The 21,513-nt window shown below is 52.1% G+C and overlaps 1 protein-coding gene across 1 annotated transcript in view; it reads left to right on the forward strand.

Annotated features, from left to right (window-relative positions):
• OTOG (otogelin) overlaps positions 1-17,216 on the forward strand; it is an 86,213-nt gene extending 68,997 nt beyond the window's left edge. Inside the window, exons 41-56 of the mRNA XM_059929580.1 lie at positions 1,923-2,143; positions 2,354-2,492; positions 3,958-4,152; positions 4,353-4,565; positions 5,162-5,266; positions 5,463-5,570; positions 6,180-6,281; positions 8,995-9,093; positions 10,376-10,416; positions 11,561-11,636; positions 11,762-11,940; positions 12,724-12,828; positions 13,012-13,131; positions 14,440-14,485; positions 16,819-16,898; positions 17,016-17,216. Coding sequence (XP_059785563.1) covers positions 1,923-2,143; positions 2,354-2,492; positions 3,958-4,152; positions 4,353-4,565; positions 5,162-5,266; positions 5,463-5,570; positions 6,180-6,281; positions 8,995-9,093; positions 10,376-10,416; positions 11,561-11,636; positions 11,762-11,940; positions 12,724-12,828; positions 13,012-13,131; positions 14,440-14,485; positions 16,819-16,898; positions 17,016-17,216 — 2,030 coding nt within the window. The remainder of the gene's footprint in view (positions 1-1,922; positions 2,144-2,353; positions 2,493-3,957; positions 4,153-4,352; positions 4,566-5,161; positions 5,267-5,462; positions 5,571-6,179; positions 6,282-8,994; positions 9,094-10,375; positions 10,417-11,560; positions 11,637-11,761; positions 11,941-12,723; positions 12,829-13,011; positions 13,132-14,439; positions 14,486-16,818; positions 16,899-17,015) is intronic.
• The last annotated feature ends 4,297 nt before the right edge of the window (positions 17,217-21,513 follow it).

The raw sequence follows: 21,513 nt of genomic DNA on the forward strand, positions 1-21,513 counted from the left end.
CAGGCCGCAGCATGGTTGCAGAGAGCATGCCCTAAGGGCCTGGATGTATTTTGATAAGAACAAGGGGTACAGGAGGAGTCTAAGTGTGGACTGCTGCTCCTTGCAGGTGCAGAAGGATGTGGGCCCCCATAAGGTGCTCCATGACAAACTGTTGTGATTATGATGATGGATGACATAGGAATACTTACACACACATACTTGCATGCCCTCCATCCGTAAATCTGCACCCATTTTATTCATTCACACTCATGCACCTGTGTTCAGAATGCCTTCTACGCATGAGCTAACACGTGTGAGCCTGCTCATTCTTTCATTTGTGCAACACATAAACACATATTTACCATGTACCAGTCACTAGGGACAGAACAGTAGGCAAAAAGGACAAAATGTGTCTTATGAAGCTTCCATTCTTACTGGCACAAACATCTCTCCTTACACACACACACACACACACACACACACACACACACACACCCCACCATTATCACCTCCTCTGCTACCCCTTTCTCACCATTTTTTCCTTCTACTATTTGTGCCTGATGCAGAGTGCTGTGGTCAGCCTCTGGCGGGCCAGCTCCGCCCTAGGATGCCTTGGTGACACCCTTCAGTGACTCAATGCCAAGACCAAAAATCTGACCATTGGGACTGTTGATAAAAATCTGAGGATTTTGTAGTAAATCATGCTTTATATTCACGAAATTGGTGCCTGGAGGTGTCAGAGCAGAAGTCAGCAAATGTAGTTCTATTTTATCCAGACTAACACTTGGTATCTTGGGCACCTGCTAGGCAACTTGGGGGAATATTGAGAGAGTGAGACTATAAGGGAAAAGGAATCTTTGCACTCAGAGAGCAAAACAGACCTGCAAACTGAACCTGTTACACAGAATTGGGACAGTCATGGACACTGCATCTGAGGAGCCCGTGAAGGAAGGACTTCTGAGAAAGTGTTTCAGACAGAAGGAGTAGCATAAGCAAAGTCAAGGGCAGGGAAGTGTGTGTTTGGAGCCTAGAGTGTGAGAGATGAAGCTGAAGGTTAAGGTCATGTTAGAAGCTGTGATGGATAAACTTCAGCGCTGCCCCCATCTCAGTGCCTTAACACAATAGAAGTTTATTCCTTGCACACATAAATTCCCCAATGGAAATTCCTTCCATCCTGTGGCTCTGCCATTTTCAACACAAGCTTCCAACTGCATAGAAGGGAAAAGAGCTGGGCAGCTTTTACGGATCCAACCTGGAAGTGGTGCCCATCACCTTCACTCACGTTCCATTGGCGGGGACTTACCACATGGTCTCACCAACCACAGGAGAGCCTGGGAGAAATAGTCTAGTGGACCGCCCAGGAAGAAGAGGAAACAGGTGTTATAATTAGCTAGCAATCTCTGCTAAAGCAGATTTTTTGGAGTAACTTTTAATTTTGATATAACGTTAAACTTAGAAGTTGCAAAAATAGTATAAGGAACTCCTATGTACTTTTGACCCAGATTTACCAAGTGTTCACATTTTGCCTATTTGCTTCTCTTTCTCTCTCTCTCCGTATATATATATATGCGTGTATATATTATATATATACATACATATGCATGTATATATGCATTAATATATGTATATATGCATTTTTATATATTCACTTTTCTATGCATATGCCTTTTATATAAATGCATTTTTTTCTGAACCATTTGAAAGTATGTTTGAGACACTGTGTTCCTTTATCCTTAGATACTTTGGTGTGTATTTCCTAAACAAAGACAGTTTCTTTCACAGTGCATTTCTTAGCTTCTCTGTGCCTTATGTCTCTCATCTATAAAATGGGGATAACAGTGATACCAGTCTCAAAGAATTCTTGTGAGGAATATTCAGTGTGACAGCTGGGGACCTGGGAGTGGTGATTATTATGGCCGCTGGGGTAATTCTGCCCCTTTCAGGTATCTGTGATGGGGACGCAGCCAATGACCTCACCCTGGAGGATGGCTCTGTGGTGGGTGAGGCCGAGGACCCTGCTCCCTTTCTGGACAGCTGGCAGGTGCCCAGCTCCCTGACCTCGGTGGGCCAGACCCGCTTCCGCCCGGACAGCTGTGCCACGGCCGACTGCTCTCCCTGCCTTCGCATGGTGTCCAACTACACATTCAGCGCCTGCCACCGCTTTGTAGGTGTCACCTGGGTCCAGCGTGGGGGGACCTCCTGGGCTGGAAATGGCAACATCTACCTGCAGAGGGCGAGCTCCCTAGAGGTGTTGATCCTGGGACAGATTGGGAGCCTGCCAAAGCTCCTTGTTGCCCCTGGGCTGGGCTGGGAGGAGCTGAGCCCTGAGATATGGGGGATGAGGGTAGGCAGCACCGTCTGATGCACGGCCCAGGTCACCCCGGAGTCATTCTGTGAGCTGTGGATCCGGGACACCAAGTACGTGCAGCAGCCCTGCGTGGCACTGACCGTGTACGTGGCCATGTGCCACAAGTTCCACGTGTGCATCAAGTGGCGGCGCTCCGACTACTGCCGTGAGTTGCAGGGGTGGGGAGGGGGAGGGGGAGGAGAGGGGAAGGGCCGGGGGCTCTCCTCCATGGCTGCTTTTGCTCTCACCCCTCACCCCTGTTAGAGTGGGAGAAAGGCTCACAGACCTGAGTCCAGGTCTAGGCTTTCCCAGATTTAATTAGTCGTTCACTCACTAATGGATATTAATTAATTTATAGATATTTTCTAAATAAATCTATAAACATACTAACAAACTAAAAATTTTTACTTTTATTATACTTTATATTAATACATCAAATACATGTTTTATGTTTATTATTTAGTTTCTTTGAGTCTCCTTGCCTCATCTGTAAAATGGGGGTGGTCATAGCACTTTCCTTGAGGGTCGTTTTGAAGATGACATGAGATAATGTGTACAGAGTGCCTCACACAGGCCCATCACACGTTACTATCCAGTAAATATTAGTTCCTTTCTCTTAACTTTTAGTCATGTTTCTCTTTTGGTCTCTCCTCTCGTTCGTTGAGGATGGACGTGAGAGCATTCCTCCCCACCCCCATTAGGTTTGCACTAGTGGGGTAGGCAGGGGTGGACCAGCCTAGAGTACTTTGATTTATAAATGTGAACACATCCAGAAAGGCTGGAAACAGCTCAAAGGAAGGCCACACCTATAATAAGACAGATAGAAGATGAAAAGACAAAATCATCTAGAGTAGTGTTTTTCAAACTGTGGATCCCAGCTCAGTGGGTATGAAATCAGCATACCCACTGATTTGGGCGTCAGCATCAGCATTTTTAAAATACACTAGAATAAAAAATACTAGTGTGTACTGCACCTAGAATGATAAGTATTGTCTTGTGAAAAGGTTTTTTGTTTCAATATAGCAGTGATTCTCAATCCCAGCTACCCTTTGAAATCACCCAGGGAACTTCAAAAAGTACTCATGCTTGGGCCCCACAATCAGAAATGCTAATTCAGTTGGTCTGAGGTGGAATCCCAGCCATGGTGTTGCAAAAGCTCTCAGTGATTCTTTTACAGTGGCTTGAGGAGCACTGTTTACATGCATGTGTATATTGGACCACAACGTGAGATCTAGTTTTTACGATCAAGAAAGTTTGGAAACACTGATCTATAGCAAGGGGTTGGCAAATGTTTTCTGTAAAGGACCACATAGTAAATATTTGAGGCTTTTGGGACCATATGGTCTCTGTCACAATTACTCAGCTCTGCTCTTGTAGTACAAAAGCAGCCAGATACAATAGGTAAATGAATGGGTGTGGCTGTGTTTCAATAAAACTTTATTTGCAAAAACAGGCAGCAGGCTGGATTTGGGCTGTGGCCTGTGCTTTGCTGGCTCCTGATGTAGAAGAAGGAGGCAATGACACTAAACCCCTTTGCACTCTTTACTGAGGCACAGATGATGCTCTGAGCCCCCTCCTCACCCTGCCTGGGGTCTGAGCTCAGGCTGGTGCCCGCTGCTGTGCCCCTGCAGCCTTCCTGTGCCCCAGCGACTCCACATACCAGGCATGTGTGGCAGCCTGTGAGCCCCCCGAGACGTGCCAGGATGGGATGCTGGGCCCGCTGGACCCAGAGCAGTGCCAGGTGCTGGGCGAGGGCTGTGTCTGCTCTGAGGGCACTATCTTGCACCGGCGCCACTCGGGGCTCTGCATCCCCGAGGAGAAATGCGGTAGGTTCCTGCCCTCCCTGGGCAGGGCCCTCTCCTCAACCTAGGGTCTCCTTCACCCTCCTGCTACCCATGGCTGAGGCCCCCTGCATCCCTCCAGGTCTACTCTGGGGGTGGTCAGTTTCCCAGGGAGGGTCTGGCCTGGGACAGTCTGGGTCTCCCCGCCTTCCTCAGTCCCCTGCACCCCGCCATGCCCACTGCAGCCTGCACAGACAGCACGGGGGTGCCGCGGGCCCTGGGGGAGACCTGGAACAGCTCCCTCAGTGGCTGCTCCCAGCACCAGTGCCAAGCTCCGGACACCATTGTCCCAATGGGCCCGGGCTGCCCAGGCCCCCGCCCTGAAAGCTGCCCACGCTTTGGGGAGGTGGCTCTGCTCCTGCCCACCGAGGATCCCTGCTGCCTGGGGACTGTTTGCGGTGAGTCCCACCCTGCCCTTCCCTAGACTTCAACTGTATGATGGTTAAAAGGCTCCAGCTCTGCCTCTTAACCTTGATGGATAGGATAAGACCTGGAGAAATGAAGGTGTCGTATGGGGGTGTGTTGGGGGGAGTGGAGGACCTGCGGTGGGGTGGGGGAGCTGTGCCCTATGAGTTAGTGTGGGGCAGGGCTTAAAGGCATGGGCTCTGGAGCCAGACAGCCTGGTGGATGCTCCCTGCACCACCTTGCAGCCTTGTGACGTCAGGAGGTCATTTAACATCCTCCGTGCCTCGGTCCGTTCTGTAGCATGAGGCTGATAATGGTACCCACCTTCTGGGTCATGATGAGAATGACAGAAGTTGATACTGATCTAGTAGAACAGCAGTGGGCACATGGCCCAGCTCAATGAATGTTAACTCTGATTGCTTTTCTGTCTCACTCCTGGACCCTGTGTGACCCTCAGAGGCCCCCTCCAAGAACTTGGGTCCTGGAGGCTAGGGGAAGTACTGGGGGCCAGGTGTCCAGGGGCTGGGCGGTGCTGGAGGCTGGGGGAGTCCCAGCCTCCAGGTGACAGTCCCTGTGGCCCCTGGGCCAGTGTGTAACCAGACTCTGTGTGAGGGCCTCGCCCCCACCTGCAGCCCAGGCCACCGACTCCTCACCCACTTCCAGGAGGACTCCTGCTGCCCTAGCTACAGCTGTGGTGAGAGGTCCCAGCGTGGGGGATAGGGGAGGATACCTACCACCCAGGGGCAGGGAAGCCCTGCAGCCGGGCGAGGGGAGCAAGGACAGCTCTGGGGACTGGGTTCTGGCTGGAGATTAAAGCAGAGCTAGCGTGGGGGTCCAGGTGTGGCCATGCAGGGTCTGCTCCCAGTGCCAAAATTCTGTCTTTTCCCCAGAGTGTGACCCAGACCTGTGTGAGGCAGAGCCGGTCCCCAGCTGTCGCCAGGACCAGACCCTGATTGCGGGGCGCCTGGGGGATTCGTGCTGCACCTTCTACTTCTGTGGTGGGTCGACGTGCCATCAGATGTTAACATGCACGCCTGGATCACAGCCACCTCCTTCCTCACCCCTGCTTCCCTGGGTGGCTGGGAGGAAAGGGTGGGGATCTTCTGGTGGAGTGGGCACGGGGAGAAGGGTGAGATCTCTGTCCAGAAGGAAGTGTAGGAAGAAGAGGAAACCACCAGCACTTCAACCCATACATTACTGAGCACAAGAAAATTGGTGCTTGTTCAGTGTAAGAATTTAGGTGGATGTGAGAGAGAACTTCCAGGTTCTGCCTCCAGGACAGGTCACACAGGACTGTGGAACACTGCTAGTGTTACCGAACTAAACTTGCGTTTGCAAGCAAGGAGAACAGGCGGCTAATTCTCAAAAGACCCAAATTCCTTGCTTGGCGCCTGCAATAAATGCTGCACTTTCCTTCATCCCATGCCAATGTCAGTAGATTGGCGGTACTGCACGGAGGTGAGCGGACCCAAGTTTGGTTCAGTAACGCTATGAGTCTGGCACCTGTCACACGTGGGGTTTAGGTGCCTCCCCCAGCAACCTGCTCTGTACCATGCTCCCCAGGAGAGGTACTGCCTGTGACAGCGGTGGCCCTTCTCTCCCCTCAGCCTGTGGCGACTGTCCAGATCCCATCCCCGAGTGTCAGGAAGGGGAGGCACTCACCGTGGACAGGAACACCACGGAGCTCTGCTGCCCTCTGTACCAGTGTGGTGAGTCCTGCTGGATGTGGGGGCCAGGGCCGGAAGGGGCTCCGGGGACCTTCACAGAGTCCTCACCCTGGGACCAATGGGAGTTCAACAGGGGGCAACAGGGAGCCCCCAGGTGGCGAGGTCTGGGGAAGCCGTGGGAGGAGGCCCCTCCCGAGGAAGCTGGGCCAGGCCCTGGGAGCGGGATCGCAGGGGTACAGGCTGTCACATAGGTGGCTCTGAGGCTTCCTAAGGAAAGTCCCTGTTCCCTCCATGGAGGCTCCCAGGGGCCAGGGGGAGGCCTGGGTTGAGGGACAAATGCTTAGGCCACTCCCATTCTCTCGGCCTGGATCCACAGTCCTCATTCACTGACTGACTGACCCAAGGCCCCTGCCTCGGGGTCCCTTTCGCCACTGTTACCATAGTACCTGCATGAGGCTGCATTTTGAAGCCTCTGAAGCTCTTTTATTTTGCAATGACAAGTAAAAGTGAGCCCTTTCTGATATTTTTACAGGACATAACACCTGTAGGTAGGATGTACCTTAACATAGTACTGTATACTGTGTACAGTGTACTGTACCTTAATTGTACCTAATAAGCATAGTACAGCCAGCATCATGGACTTTAAGCAAACCTAATGGATGAAAATTAACAAAATGTTTAAATTTCAATATGACTTAATTTACAAAAATTCCTTTCCATACTGACTGTAGGAAAGATGTGAGGTAGACTGCACTGGCACAGAGCAGTGTAGGGTGGGGCCTCCTCCAGGATACCCCAAGGGCAACCCCGACTGGTTCAATGTCAAGAGCCAACTTTGAAACAATGTAGGCTCCCACTGAGAGTTCCCCAAAAGGCTTGGCCATACCCGATCAAGTAGCTCCACCTGGGGGCTCAGAGGCCGCTTGTCACAAAGTGTTTACACAGCTCATCTGAGCAGAGGATCAGCGTCCTTCCTCTCCAGCCTGTCTCCTCATCTCTCCTCCTCAGCCTCCCTCTCCCTGTTTCTCAGAAAGTACTTCTGTAACGTGGAGTGAGTACAGGCATATGGAGTCAGTCAGGGTTTTGAGCCCCAGCCATTTACTAGCTGTGTGGCCTGGGGCAATGTACAACCTCTCTGAGCCAAGGTTCCTCATTTGTGTAATGGCAATAATAGTATGTACCTCGAGGGGCTGTTGTGAAGGTTAGAGATAATATATGTAAAGTGTGTGCTGTGTACATAGTACCTTAATATAACAGTGCTTGGCATACAGTAGATGCTCAATAAACAGAGGCCATCGATATTATTACCTTGTCCCAGTCTTCATTATACTTTTCTTACAAAAGCACTATCTAAGCCTTGTAGAAAGTATAGAATCCAAGTAAATACAAGAAAATGAAAACACTATTTTCCTACCTCCCAGACATTTCATTGTCAGTATCCTCCAATTCAGTACAGATCCTTCTAGATATTCTCCCCCTTTAGGTAAGTATGTTTTACCAAAATGAGGTCATACTGTACATGCTCTTTTTTAGCCAGGTATTTTCAGTTAATGATGCTTACCTTTCATGTTAATAACATTTTCAAGTCATAGCGTACCAATCCATGGTTTTTCTGGTCTGTTCAATCCAGGATCCCATCCAGATCCACACATTAACATTATGTCTCTTAAATGTCGTTTAATCTAGCACATGTTCCTTCTTCTGTATGATGCTAAATTGTAGAGTTTGGGCTATGGTCCTGCAGAAGGTCTCATGTTCTGGGTTTATCTGGTTGCTTCCTCTTGGAACCATTTACCTTGCTCTTCTGTCCACTGTGCTTCCTGTAAACTGGAAGTTAGATCCAAGACTTGGTGGCTTCAAATTAAAAATCTTTGGCTACACTGTCCTCGAGCTTCATAGGACATCACACCAGGAGACGCGTACTCTGTGGTTGAGCCAGTATAACCGAGGTTCACGTTGGCCCTGGATTACGGTGGCAGCTGTCTGATCTGTCCATCTTACATTTAAAAATTTCCTCTTTCAACCAGAAAGTAACCCATTATTTGGACATTATACAAATGCCCTTCTCCCCTCTACCTCTTATGTTTTTGAAACACCGATTAATACTCCTTACCTGTGCCAATAATTTTTTTTTGTAAATCAGATAAGTTTTACAATCTTTCACCTTCAGCGTTGACCCTGGCACCTCCCCTCTCCACCAAAAAGTTGTGTCCAGGGATTCCTCGCTCCTTGCCTTGGTCTCTCAATAAATGAGAATGGCTGAGGAATCCTAAACTAAGAGGGGACTGGCTGGAGAAGGGAAGTGTGAGCCCTACAGTGTAGCATCTGCTGAAGCAGAGCAGGCTCCAGGTGGGCTACAAGAGGATGACGTCTCCACAGTGTAGGAGGAGTTGTGTTCTTCTTAGAGAGAAACTGTCCCATCAGCGGAGCTTCACCTGGTCACCCGCTCCCCTCTGACCACTACTCTCAGGGTGACACAGCATCCAAGGGAGGGAGGCCCAGCCAAGTGAATTTAAGGTTCTGACACTGTCAGGTCACTAGTGCCTCCCAGGGCAGAACGAGGGCCTCCTGATGTAGTTCTACAGGGAGACTTCAGGAGCCCAGTCTTCTCCCCTGGACCCCAGAGGGTGTCTGAGGACACTGGGGGGACCTCGGAGGAGCTAGGAGGTACCCCCTCCTTAGCCAGTGTGTTTCTGAGTATTCCTGCTCCAAGGTGTCTGTGGCTGATGTGTCCCCTGCCTCCCCGCCCACGCAGTGTGTGAGAGCTTCCGCTGTCCCCACATGCAGTGTGGCATGGGCACTGCCCTGGTGGAGGTGTGGAGCCCAGACCGCTGCTGCCCCTACAAGTCCTGTGGTAAGTCCCCGCACAGGGACACCCCTCCCCAAAGGCGGAGATCCAGGCCCCTGGGGGGAAGGGGGAGCCGGGCCACCACTGTCCACTTGGCTCAGATTCGACCCCTCCAGAGTCACCAGAGGGAAGCCACCAAAATGACCCTCCCGCTGCACCCGCTCCCTGAGTGCTGAACATTCTTTGTCTCCCCCGGATAAAAGAAGGAAATAAACAACTTCCGTGTTCCAAAAAGGAACTTCTCCACCTTAAAAAGTCTTTATTGCAACCATCCGATAGTAAATATGATTTTGTTCAAATTCACCTCAAATCCTTTTGAGAAGCAGGCAGGGAGTGGCAGTGATCAGTAATGAACACCTGCGAGCTTTATATAAAAATGTTTTTCAGGGACTTCCCTGGCAGTCCAGTGGTTAGGAGGACTTCGCCTTCCAATGCAGGTGGTGCAGGTTCAGTCCCTGGTCGGGGAGCTAAGATCCCACATGCCTCGTGGCCAAAAAACCAAAACATAAAACAGAAGCAATATGGTAACAAATTCAATAAAGACTTTAAAAATGGTCCACATCAAAAAAATCTTTTTAAAAAGATGTTTTTCGAAAAAGAGTCGAGAAACTCTGTTTCGCATCTGGATATTTTGCTTGCTTTTTCCGGGCCTCACTGGAATGTAAACTTCACGGGGGCAGGAATTTTAGTCTGTTTTATCCATGGCTTTGTCCCCAGAACAGAGAAAAATCTCGTCATATAGGCACTTAAAACTATTTGCTGCATGAATGGGTGACTCCGAAGTGTGTTTCACAGCCACTGTGACCTTGACTTCTCCTCCTCCTGAAGCTAGAACTGGTGGAGCCCTTAAGTTAGTCAGCGGTGCCTCGGCAATCAGCTCCCTCGTGCCTTAGAACTGGACCTGCTCACGGGCGAAGGCTTGGAGTAGAGCTCACCTTGCTGAGCATATATATTTGGGAAATGCAGATGGTCAGAAATTCCACCCTTGCCTTGTTCCTTCCTGGAGAGGCCTCATTCTGCTCTAGAATGTGCTCCAGAGTATGGGGTGATGGAAGGGAACCTGGTATTGATCCATCTACCTGTTTATCCTCCCTGCACATTCTATGTGGAGCTCAGCATTTGGACCCATCATGCCCCACCTGCCCAACCAGGGGAGCTGCAGCCCCCATGTGGGATGGAGGGCAGCTAGAGGAGGAGCTGCACCTGCAGTGAGGGGTCTGGGAGGCTCAGGGGGACTCCCACCTGGACACCTCTGGTGAGGTGGGTCCTGTCCCCTCCTGTTTTTCAGAGTGTGACTGCGACACAATCCCAGTGCCCCGGTGCCGTCTGGTATGAAGACCCTGCTCCTCCCCACTCCCCCTGCTCTGCCTCCCCCTTTTTCTTTCCTTCTCTTTCCCTTCTCTTGGAGACCCTATTCCTTTAATCTAGTGCAATGAGCCTTGAATTGCAAGTCAGCATTCTCATCCCAAGCTCTGCTGTCTGGGCACAGTGCCCTCCACTTGTAAAGTGGGCCTGATCATGCTTCAGAGTTGTGGTGAGGATTAAGTACTAGGATGATGCTGACGCTGGTGATGATGCTGGTGGTGATGGTGCGGGTGGTGGGGATGGTGGGAATGATGATGATGGTGATGATGTAATGGTGATGGTGGGGATGGTGTGGTGGTGGTGAAGAAGATGCTGCTTCTGCTGCTGGTGGGGATGGCAGGGATGATGTTGATGGTGATACTCATGACGGTAGCTGATGTTTACCGAGAGCTAACTATATGCCAGGAACTTTCTTATGTCTATTATCATATTAATTCTCACGACAGCCCAACGAGATTGCGTCTATGATTATCTCAATTATACAAGCAAGAAAACTAAGGTTAAGGTCATGTAGCTAGTAAATCACAGAGCCAGGATTGCAACCAGGATATCTTGACTCCAGAGAACATGCCCTTAACCACCAGGCCGCATGGCCACTGAAAATACTTTAAGAAATGGAAAGTTATGCTTAAAGTTATGTTTTCTACATGATTTTTTCGATTATAAGTATTCCCCCTTTCCCACCTAGCCCACATTTTCCCTCATTTTGTCCCCCATCCCATCCTCTTCTCCTTTTAACTGGTGAGAAGGAAGGGAAGTGTATGAGCCAAGCAGGGCCCTGGGCCGGCAGCCATGCAGGGGGCCCTCGCTGATGTGGCCAGTGGGTGCTCAGAATGACAGGAGAGTCCTGAGGCCCGGGAGAGGACACTGGGGAGCGCTCCCCAGCGGGGAGGATCGGGAGCCACATGGGCATCCTCAAGGGAGGGTGACTGAGCTCACAGGGTGCCAAGGGCCCCCCTGGCTAACAGGCCTGCCAGCCCCTCCCCGCCGCCGACTCCCGCCCACTGCAAGGAGACGACTGACAAGAGAGGGCCCCAGGTGGCAGGCTGCTCCCGACGGCAGGGCTGGGTCTCCTCACCCGGGGTGCTGACGGCCTCTGTCCACCCAGGGGGAGAAGTCTCAGCTGGACGAGGCGTTCATGCACAGCGCGGGGAACGTGTGTGGCTGCACCAAATACGAGTGTGGTGAGTGGGGAGGGGGACCCCGGGAGGTCGAGCCAGCTGGGTGAGCCAGGGGTGAGCCAGCCGGCCTGGGGCCAGTGTGGGCGCTGGGCTCTTGGTGACTGTCGCCCCCTTGCTTGCCCATCCAGTGAAGGCCCCCGTGTGTCTGAGCCGTGAGCTGGGGGTGATGCAGCCGGGCCAGACGGTGGTGAAGGTCTCCGCAGAAGGCGTGTGCCACACATCACACTGCACCACAGTGCTTGACCCTCTTACCAGTTTCTACCAGATCAACACCACCTCCGTGCTGTGTGACGTCCACTGCGAGGCGGTAGGGGGCAGCGGCGCAGGACGGGGTGTGCGGGGCCAGGGGGAGCTGGCCTGTAGACCCTTGGTGCTCTGGGAATCAGAGGAGCCCTTCAAGCTCCACCAAGCTCTTTGGATGAGTCTAGAGAGTGGGCATTGGGGGGACCTCTGAGACCTCTGTGGAAAGTGCTGAGGCCAGCAGAGGAACAGCAAGAGTGAAGGCCTGGCAAGGGTGAGCATTTGACAGAGAAAACTCACGTTTATTAAGCACCTACTTATGCCTGGCAAGGTCCCTATCTTCTTGGTTTGTGTGTTTGTACTGCTACCCTTTGTTGAGTGCTTCTATTGATACGTGCCCAGTACTTAGGACAGTGACTGGCTTCTATTAAGGGCTAAATAAGTATGAGTTGAATAAAAGGGATTGGAATTATTCCCGTTTTTCAGATGAGAAAACTGAGGTTTAGGGAAGTCCAGCCATTTGTCAAAATTGTCACAGGAACTGGGGCTCAAACTAAAGTCTATCTGGAATCAAAACTGCCATCCTTAATTACCAGCAAGGCCATCTCTTTGTCCACTGGGGCTGGGTTTAGGACCTGCTGTCTACCCTTATATCTACCCTGAGCCTCAGGGTAGATATAAGGATGACCTTCCTGCCTGAGATACAAGGAGGCTGGGAATTTCCTTTCTGAGCATCTACAGGGGGCCTTTCTCTGGGTTCTGGGCTCAGGGACAAGCAGACAGTGGGAGAGGCGGGAGGGTGGAGGTGGGTGTGTGGCTGAGGCCCCTCACGTCTCTCCCTGTCCTGCAGAACCAGGAGTATGAGCACCCGAGGGACCTGGTGGCCTGCTGCGGCTCCTGCAGGAACGTGTCCTGCGTCTTCACTTTCCCCAATGGCACCACCTCCCTGTTCTTGGTATGCAGCCCCTTAACCGCACATCCCAGGAGGGGACACCTAGGACCAGGGCCCAGGGCTGGGAACAGATGGGGTCCTGGGCAGTGCCAGGTCCTGGGCTGCACCTGTCTTCGGAACTGTGCCCTATCGGTTCACTAGGGCCATCGGCCGCAGGTCCCCATCGGCTACCTCTGTGCCCTCTAGCCCGGGGCATCCTGGATCGCAGACTGCACCCGCCACCACTGCAGCAGCACACCCCTGGGCGCCGTGCTCGTCCGCTCGCCCATCAGCTGCCCACCACTCAACGAGACCGAGTGTGCCAAGGTCAGTGCTGGCCGCCTCCCCCGCAGCATGGCCTGAAGCCGGGCGCAGCAGCTGTCTTAGTGGTGGTGGCGGGTAGGGGCAGGGGTGTCTTGTGGTGTGGGGAGCTGTGGAAGGAGATCTTCCCTGGAGGCTGGACCTGCCCTGCCACCCCAACTCCACATCTCTCCATGTATCTTTGCTCTGACCACATCGCCCCACATCCTCACGCATCACACCACATCCTCACACATCACAGGGCCATGCCCAGATGCACGCAGACATACACTGTCGCATGTTCTAAGCACACTCACATACACACCAACACGGGCAATCAGCCGCTCACAGGCACCACACACTCCACGGGGACGTTAACACCTCGGCAAGCCAGTACACATACCACGCGCTGTCACACGCCAAGGCACGCTTGCACACACACACCACGCAGACGCACAGTTCAGTCCTGCGATGGGCTAACGGGTTCAGCACTAGCATGGACAGCTGTCACTACGGGCATACCTCAAGGAAAATGATTTCCTGGAGGGTTTGGGGTTATTGTTGAATTATTAGAGTTCTTGCCATTAATATTGGGCATTTAAAGATTTCTGGTCTCACTTAGAAAACAATTACACACATCCAAGCATTCTCTCCACACAGACACACACATGCAAAATCACACATGTACACACATGTATATGCTCACAAAACCACACACATATACTTAGACCCACGCTCACACACGCACACACACAGACACACACACTTATTTACAAAGAACTGTCACATCCATCATTTTATCAGTTTCACAGCAGAGGAGGAGGGCTATCAGGAATCATTGCCCCACTTTAGAGATGGGAAAACTAAGTCCAGAGGAAAGGGGTAGCTTATCCAGGGCTGAGATAGAGCCCAGGCCACTGACCCAAGTGGGTCAGTCCCTAACCCCTCCCCTCCCTGACCCTCTGTGCAGGAAACACTAAGGCGGACGACAGTACTGGGTGGGGGGGTGCATAAGGAGAGCTGCCACTGGAAAAACAGGAGGCCCTGGCGCCCTGCACCATCTTTACCCAGCCTCCAGCCTCACTGGGGGCTGAGGCAGCCTCAGTGCCAGTGTCCCAACCAATTGGGTTAGCCCCTGTGGCTCTCAATGGCCAGCTCAGGGGCCCCTTCCCCCTCTGGCCAGGGCCTGATGGACAATGGGGCCTGGAACTCCTGCCCTGGAGCATCATGGGAGGAAAGGAGTCTAGACTCTAGCAGTCTTTTTGCCTCTTGCTGGGATCTTGGCTCCTGGCCTAGGCTGTGGTCTCCTACCCACCTCTCCTCCTCTCCCTCTAGGCTGGGGGCTCGGTGGTACCGTCCTTGGAAGGATGCTGCAGGACATGTGAGTGAGCATGGCGGAGGCCAGGGGTGAGGGGCTCTGGTGGGGGGGACAAGATGTCATGTTGGGGCTCAGAGGGCCAGGTTCCTGGCCTGGCGCTTCCAGTGGTGGCTCTTCAGGGGTGAGTAGTTGAAGGGATAACACCCCCGCCATGGGGCTCATGGTACAGACACAGATCTGCTGGTGGGCAGGGGCCATGCTCACATCCCTGTCCCAACAAAAGGCCTCTGCTCCTGTTGGAGACGGGACATTGGGACGTTGGGTCCAGGAGGTCAGTAACTGACCAGCTACTCTGCCACCTCCTGCCCTGCCATGACCTCCAGCCGAGATGCCCCCCACATGAATTCTCCCTGTGGTCAGGAGCCTTGTCATGGAGGTGCCTTCAGGCCCATGAGCTCCCAGACCGAGTCTGAATGAGAGCTCGGTGCGTCTGTCCTCACCCCTGGCCCCTGGAACCTGCAGCCCCAACTGCGTGTGCGTGCATGTTCCAATCAGCCTTAGGACCTTTGCCCACATGCCTCCCATCCCCCAGGGCCCTCAACCTTTCCTTGGAGGGATGTAGAATTTTGGACCCTTTTATGTCCACTTCACATATTCCAAGGAAACTGGGCTCAGTGCCTCATTGGCTGATCTCTGACCAACAACTCAATGTTCCCTGAATGTCCCGTGTGCTCCCTGTGACCCGTGTCCCTCTCCCCAGGTTCCCCGGGGACCCTGTTTCCCGTGGTCCCCGTTAGCCCCGCCTCTCCTCCACGGGTTAGTGTCCACTGCCACCCAGGTACTCCTCTCGGAAGCCCGCGGGACTGGAGGCGTGTAGCCGCGTTGCTATTTCTGCCAATGTCCCTTCTGCTAGGTGGTCCTGAGCTCTGGGGGTGGGGGAGGGGAGTGCGGTGCCCCTGCTCCCTGCCTCTGGCAAAGGCCGTAGGGCCAGCAGTGCATGCTGGGTAGCACGCTGCACCCCTGGGCTTGCATGGGAATGCTTCAGCAGTGCCCGCTCTCCTGGTGCCCAATGCCCACCAGTGCCCAATGCCACCACTGCTTTGCTACCGCTGGTTACTCAGCTGGTCTCAGTCCAGGACCCTGAGGCCATGGCCAGGACAGCTCTCAGTTCTCCTGTCTCCTGGGAGCAGAGAGGGAGGAAAAAGTGAACTTAGCTCTGGCCAGGAGACCTCCAGCCGGTGTGGTCAGAAACCTACTTGGTGAAACCCAGAGGCCAGAAGAGGGGATTCCACCCCATTTCCCACAGGCACCCCGGGGTCACAGAGGGAGTCTATGCATCTGGCAAATATTTATTTAGCACCAATACGCCAGGCCCTGTTCTAGGCACTGTAGACACAGCATAAATGACACAGCCCCATAGAGCTGACGTTCTAATGGGAGAGACAGAATAGCAAGTGAAATTACAATAAGATGGATGCATCTGGTTTTATGGGGGCTGAAACTTATGCAATTGGTGGGGGGGGGGGCTTCATTAAGAAAAAGAACACAAACTTACAAATCCATACCGAGGTATGAAAGTGAAGATTTATTTAGAACGAGAGAACTCACAGCAAATTGTGGAAGGAGGCTGTGCAAAGGAAGACCCTAAAGCTTACATGTCAAGAGCATCATTACAAGTGTGTCACTCGGGAAGGTGACAGTGCCCTGGATAGAAATAAGGAAAGGAGGGGTCAGGGAGGGAGGTTGGGTGGAGGGAGGATGTTGTAGTTTCAAGAAGAAGATCAGGAAAGGCCTTGGTGAGGAAATACTTGAGCAGGTGAGGGTGTAAATGAGCCATGTGATTGGTTGTCTTTGGGAGGCGTGGTCCAGGCAGAAGAAACTGCGCGCTTATCAATTTCCATCTCTGTAACAGCTGTGTGAGGTGGGTGACTCCTGGCCCTGTCCTGTTTGATAGCTATGGAAACCGAGTGACCCTGCTATGTGCAAGCATCGGGCTAGGGACTGGGGTTTCCATTCACTCAGGCAATTGCGGGATCTTAATGCTTGAACTGAAGCTCAGAGAGGGGAGAGGACACATCCAGGGTCGCCAATGGATTAGAGACAGGCTTTGGGTCTGGGGTGGGCAGGCAGCTTGCCTTGTCCCCAAATCCTCGTCTTCCCTAGCCCAGAGTCCCCAGGCCGTCCCTGGCATCTTTTCCTGTCTCACCCATCTCCCCTGCCTTGTCACCTCCACCTCCTTCCAGGGCACTGAGTTAAAAGGGAGGGGCTCTAATGCATGGGCACTAACGCTGGTGGAGGGACCCTCCAGCATGACACTAACTGCCCCAGTCTGGCCCAGCCTGCTGCCCCGGGAGCACTACTCAGCCGCAGCTGCCTCACCCACCCTGTTCCCCCAGGTAAAGAGGATGGACGCTCTTGCAAGAAGGTGACTATCCGCATGACCATCCGCAAGAATGAATGCAGGAGCAACACCCCTGTGCGTGGCCCCAGCAAGGCGGTGGGGGGGGGGGCAGGGTGCAGCCGAAGATGGGGATGGGGGTGCTTCGGGGGATGGAAGCCACACAGGCTGCCTCACTGGCCTGCCCGTCTCCAGGTGAACCTAGTGTCCTGCGATGGGAGGTGTCCGTCCGCCAGCATCTACAACTACAACATCAACACCTACGCCCGCTTCTGCAAGTGCTGCCGCGAGGTGGGCCTGCAGCGGCGTTCTGTGCAGCTCTTCTGTGCCACCAATGCTACCTGGGTGCCGTACATAGTGCAGGAGCCCACTGACTGTGCCTGCCAGTGGTCCTGAGGCCTGGGGGCTGGGGCGGGCTGGACCACTTTTTGCTTCCAGCTGGTCCAGTGTAGGGTGGGTGGGGGGCACTAAAGGTGTGGAGAGCTGGTACGCGCTGAGCATGGAATGGTGGGCAGAGACACGGAGAGTGACTGGAACGGGCCACACCGGCCCATCCTGGCTCCCTCTCTGGGCTCCCCCTCCTCCACATATGGGAGAGTGCCACAACCTGGGGCTCAGGGAACTCAGCTCTGTCCCTGGCTTGAGGTCTGGGTAGGGCCGTAGGTCAGGGGCATCAGCCCCTGCACATCCGTGACTCTGGCTGCAGTGCTTTGGTAGAGGGGGTAAGAGCTTTCCTGAGAAGCCGGGACCAGGGCTGGACCCAAGACCCAGTGGAGGGGCCAGATGTGGTGGCCCATTCTCTTTCTCGGCCCTTTTGACCACGGAAGAACCGCAGACTCAGTAAAAGCAAAGGGGGCTTAAATTGAAACATCCAGGTCTGTGTATCTCTGCCCAGGAGGACTTCCCAGAAGCAAAGAGGGTGGGTTCCCAGGTGACGTGCTCTCACCAATGTCTGTGAGGTCAGGTCCGGAGACTGGGGAGTAGACTCAGTGACCTTCAAGCCCCCTGTAGCCCCAAGAGGGATGCCCTGGTATTCTGTTATTGACCTTGTAATTCAGGCAAGGATTTAGAAGAGCAGGGCCATGCCTGCTCCATACCCACCCCCACTCCCATCCCTCAAAACCGGCCTCGCCGGCAGGTGGGCTGGCTCTGGTGAGGTGTGGTGGATGAGTTGTGCTGGACCCTCCTCAGTGAGGGTCCGACTCATCCCCATGTGGGTGGACAGCCCACCCCTCTGAGGGCCCTATGGTGTTTAATGATACCTTCAGCTTGCAAGGCAGACCCTGGCTTTACAATGTGCCTCTTCTCCAAGAACATAGCAGAGTTGGTCTCTGGAGGGGCCCAAGTGTGAGTTTTGTGGCTCAGCCAATTCCCAGCTTTCTACTTCATGGGACTGTCCAGCAGGAGAGCAATAGTCAGTGGAAAATGCAGGCCCTGTGCGTGTGCAGCCGCCTCTGAGCATTTCTCAGAGCCTTGTCTCTGAACCTGAGTGTCCTTCCTAAAGCCAGCCTAGGGTCCCCTCCACACCCCACCCTGTAGCCCTCCTACCCTACATACCACTTTGTGCTGCTGGGTCCAAAGGGAATGAACATGAGGTTGTTCAGACGCCAGCGCTGCCCTGTATGTCTGGAGATGTGTGGCTGCTCTGGTACCCCTGGGATTGGGGTTGGGGCCCTGTGCCAGGATGGCCCCCAGCTGTTCTTGCAGCCTCTTTGTTCCTGTATCTGTGTTCTGTTTATATATCCAATAAACCACAGGAAGACATCAGACCTCTGAGCATCTCTGAAGGTGTCAGGTTTGCTTTGAATCTGAAGGAATTTCAGCTGTGAAGACAAAATCCTATTTTATGTCCGTGGAGGTCACCCTGACTTCTCTTGCCCCACCCATGCCCAGCACTGTGCACCACTCAGAGCAGGTCCTCCATGGGCATCTGCTGGTTGGAATTGAACTGATAGGAGGCTGGCTCCTAGAGGAGGGGCGGGGAGAAGGAAGAGGACTTTGGGAGCTGGAAAGCTGGCAGCCAGGTGAGGGGCCTGAGGAGTGGTCTGAGCTCTGTGGGGCCAGGGACCGATGCCTCTCACACAAGATGTGGAGGGGTCAGGCCCTGAGAGTACGCTTCATGTTGGCCTCTCAACGTTTCTGTATTTATTTCCCTGTTCTCTCATAGAGATCAGTAAGCTTTGCAGCTACTGTTGATTGTACTAAGGGTTAGGGAGAATCCAGGGATCAGGTTGTTAGTGACGCTTCAACTTTAAAGTACTGTTGGCACATCTGAGGGGCAAATGGGAGAATGCTTTCCTGGCTTGTCCCATTTGGGAAGGAATAGGAGAGGGGCGGCCTGAGGTAGCACCCGCCAATAAGAGGGGGATACTCCTAGGGCCTGGTTCAATGTTTGGATGCAAGGGCTCCACTCAGCCTGGAGGGGTAGAGCATTTCCTGTGAAGCTAACACTTGGAAAGCTTAGTTTTTATTTCACAAATATGTGTCTCCCCTCATGGTATATCTGTCTGCTAACATGAGCCCTGGGACTTTTCCTAATGAAAAGAAAGCTTTACAGCCTCTTAAGAAACACACTTCTAGATAAGCAGTGGATCAAAGAATAAATCAGAGTAGAAATTAGACAATATTATGATCCTCATGATTATGAAATTACAACACATTAAACTTGTGAGATGCAGCTAAAGAAGTACTTAGAGGGACATTTATAGCCTTAAATGCATACTTTATACTTCTTAATTTCCTATCATTATAGCCAGAGATGGGGTGGGGCAAAGCTTCTCCATTACTGATGATAATTAAAGGCTTGTAATCAGTCATTTTCTCAGCACAACACACTCCCTAAGTCACATGTCAGTAGCTTTCAGAGAGAGTTTTGAATCCTGAGTTCAACAGAACATGACTTTAAACCAGGCTTTAAAACCAGCCTGATTTAAAATACTAATTCTATCATACAGCAAGATGTTTAGATTAAGACAAAGGTGGCTATTTAGTCATTGCTGGAACCCCAGTGTTCCTGGCTGTTCAGCGCTCACCTCACTACTACTCCCATCTGTTTACATTCACGTATAAGCAGGCAGACTTTTAACAGGACCACTCCTTGTTAGCTGTTGTGTAAACAGGCAGAGGGCACCAGCTCAAGCCAGCCAGTCTCAGCCTAAATGTCTTCCTGCAGTCTTAGTTGGAAGGGTGGCCTCAGACTTTCAGAGGCCTGTTCTTCATAGCCTATCTATAACTGGTGACCCAGCTTTGGTGACTTGGCCCTCTTGGCTCCAGTTGGCAGCAGTTTCCAGGCTTCCTGCTCCACCTTCACTATATACTCACAGGTGGCCACAGATTCTGATGATCACACCAACTGCTGGAATCACAGTGTTCGTAGGTTTCCAACCCCCACCCAGGTATCCCCTCCTGCCTGCTTCTCCTGGAAGTCAACCTCACACACCAACCCTTTGGCTAAAACTCCCAGTCCTGTTCCCTTAGCTTCCTCCTGGGGAACCAACTCTTTTGGGCTAAGACACTAGTGAAAGAGTAACAAGAAGCAAATCACCAACCAGCATGCTACCCTGCTCTGCACTGAGGGAAAATAGGAGAGGATGAGGATTTTAAACCTAAATCAGTGTTGCCCAATTGCCCTCAAAAAGCCAGTACCCATAGTGTTGATATGAGTGTTCATTGATACAATGTTGATTTACATTAAAAATACATACACCCTTTGACTAAGCCATCCTATTTTTAGGCAGCTGTGGTAGGCTGAACTACAGACCTCCAAAAATGTCCACATATTAGTACCAGGAACCTCTGAATATGTCCCTTACATGGTAAAAGGGGCTTTGCAGATGTGATTAAGTTCAGGATCTTGTGGTGGGGAGATGATCCTGGATTATCCAGGTGGGCCCAATGTAATCACAGGAGTATTTGTAAGAGTGAGGCAGGAGGATCAGCATCAGAGAGAGGAAATGTGATGACAGAAGCTGAGGCTGAAGTTTGTGGTAATTTGTTACAGCAACAGGAAACTAATAGAGCATCTAAAGAAATAATTTGTACAAAGAGGCACGTGCCAGGATGTTTATTGCAGCATTGTCTTAAGTTAAAATATATTGGTGGGACTTTCCTGGTGGCGCAGTGGTTAAGACTCCATGCTTCCAGTGCAGGGGACCTGGGTTCGATCCCTGGTCAGGGAACTAGGTCCCACATGCATGCCACAACTAAGAGTTTGCCTGCCACAACTAAGGAGCCTGCCTGCCGCAACTAAAACCCGGCACAACCAAATAAAAAATAAATAAATAAATATTTAAAAAAATATATATATATAGGTAACAACTTTAAATGCCAATCAGTAGGGAATGATTAAATAACCTGGTACAGCCACATCGTAGAATATTATATAGCCCTTTTGTAAACTGATACAGTGGGCTCTCCAGGATATGTTAAATGAAGAAAGGAAATTGTGGGTCAGTTCCCATAGGATGACTTGCTTCCTTTATGCTTCTATGTGGGGACACACACACACACACACACACACACACACACACACCCATTATATCCCTCTCATTCCCTTGAAGGGTTTTCAGGACTGAGGAGGCCCTTCCTGGCTGTTTGGGCCGGCTGGTTCAATGGCAACATTGGTCTTGGAACAGCCTGTTTGGTTCTGAGGGTCCCAAAAGCTGTCGCTGTGTACAGAAGGATGAAGTGATCA

The sequence above is a fragment of the Balaenoptera ricei genome, chromosome 8 (assembly GCF_028023285.1).
Source record: "Balaenoptera ricei isolate mBalRic1 chromosome 8, mBalRic1.hap2, whole genome shotgun sequence".
NCBI classification, from domain to species: Eukaryota; Metazoa; Chordata; class Mammalia; order Artiodactyla; family Balaenopteridae; genus Balaenoptera; species Balaenoptera ricei.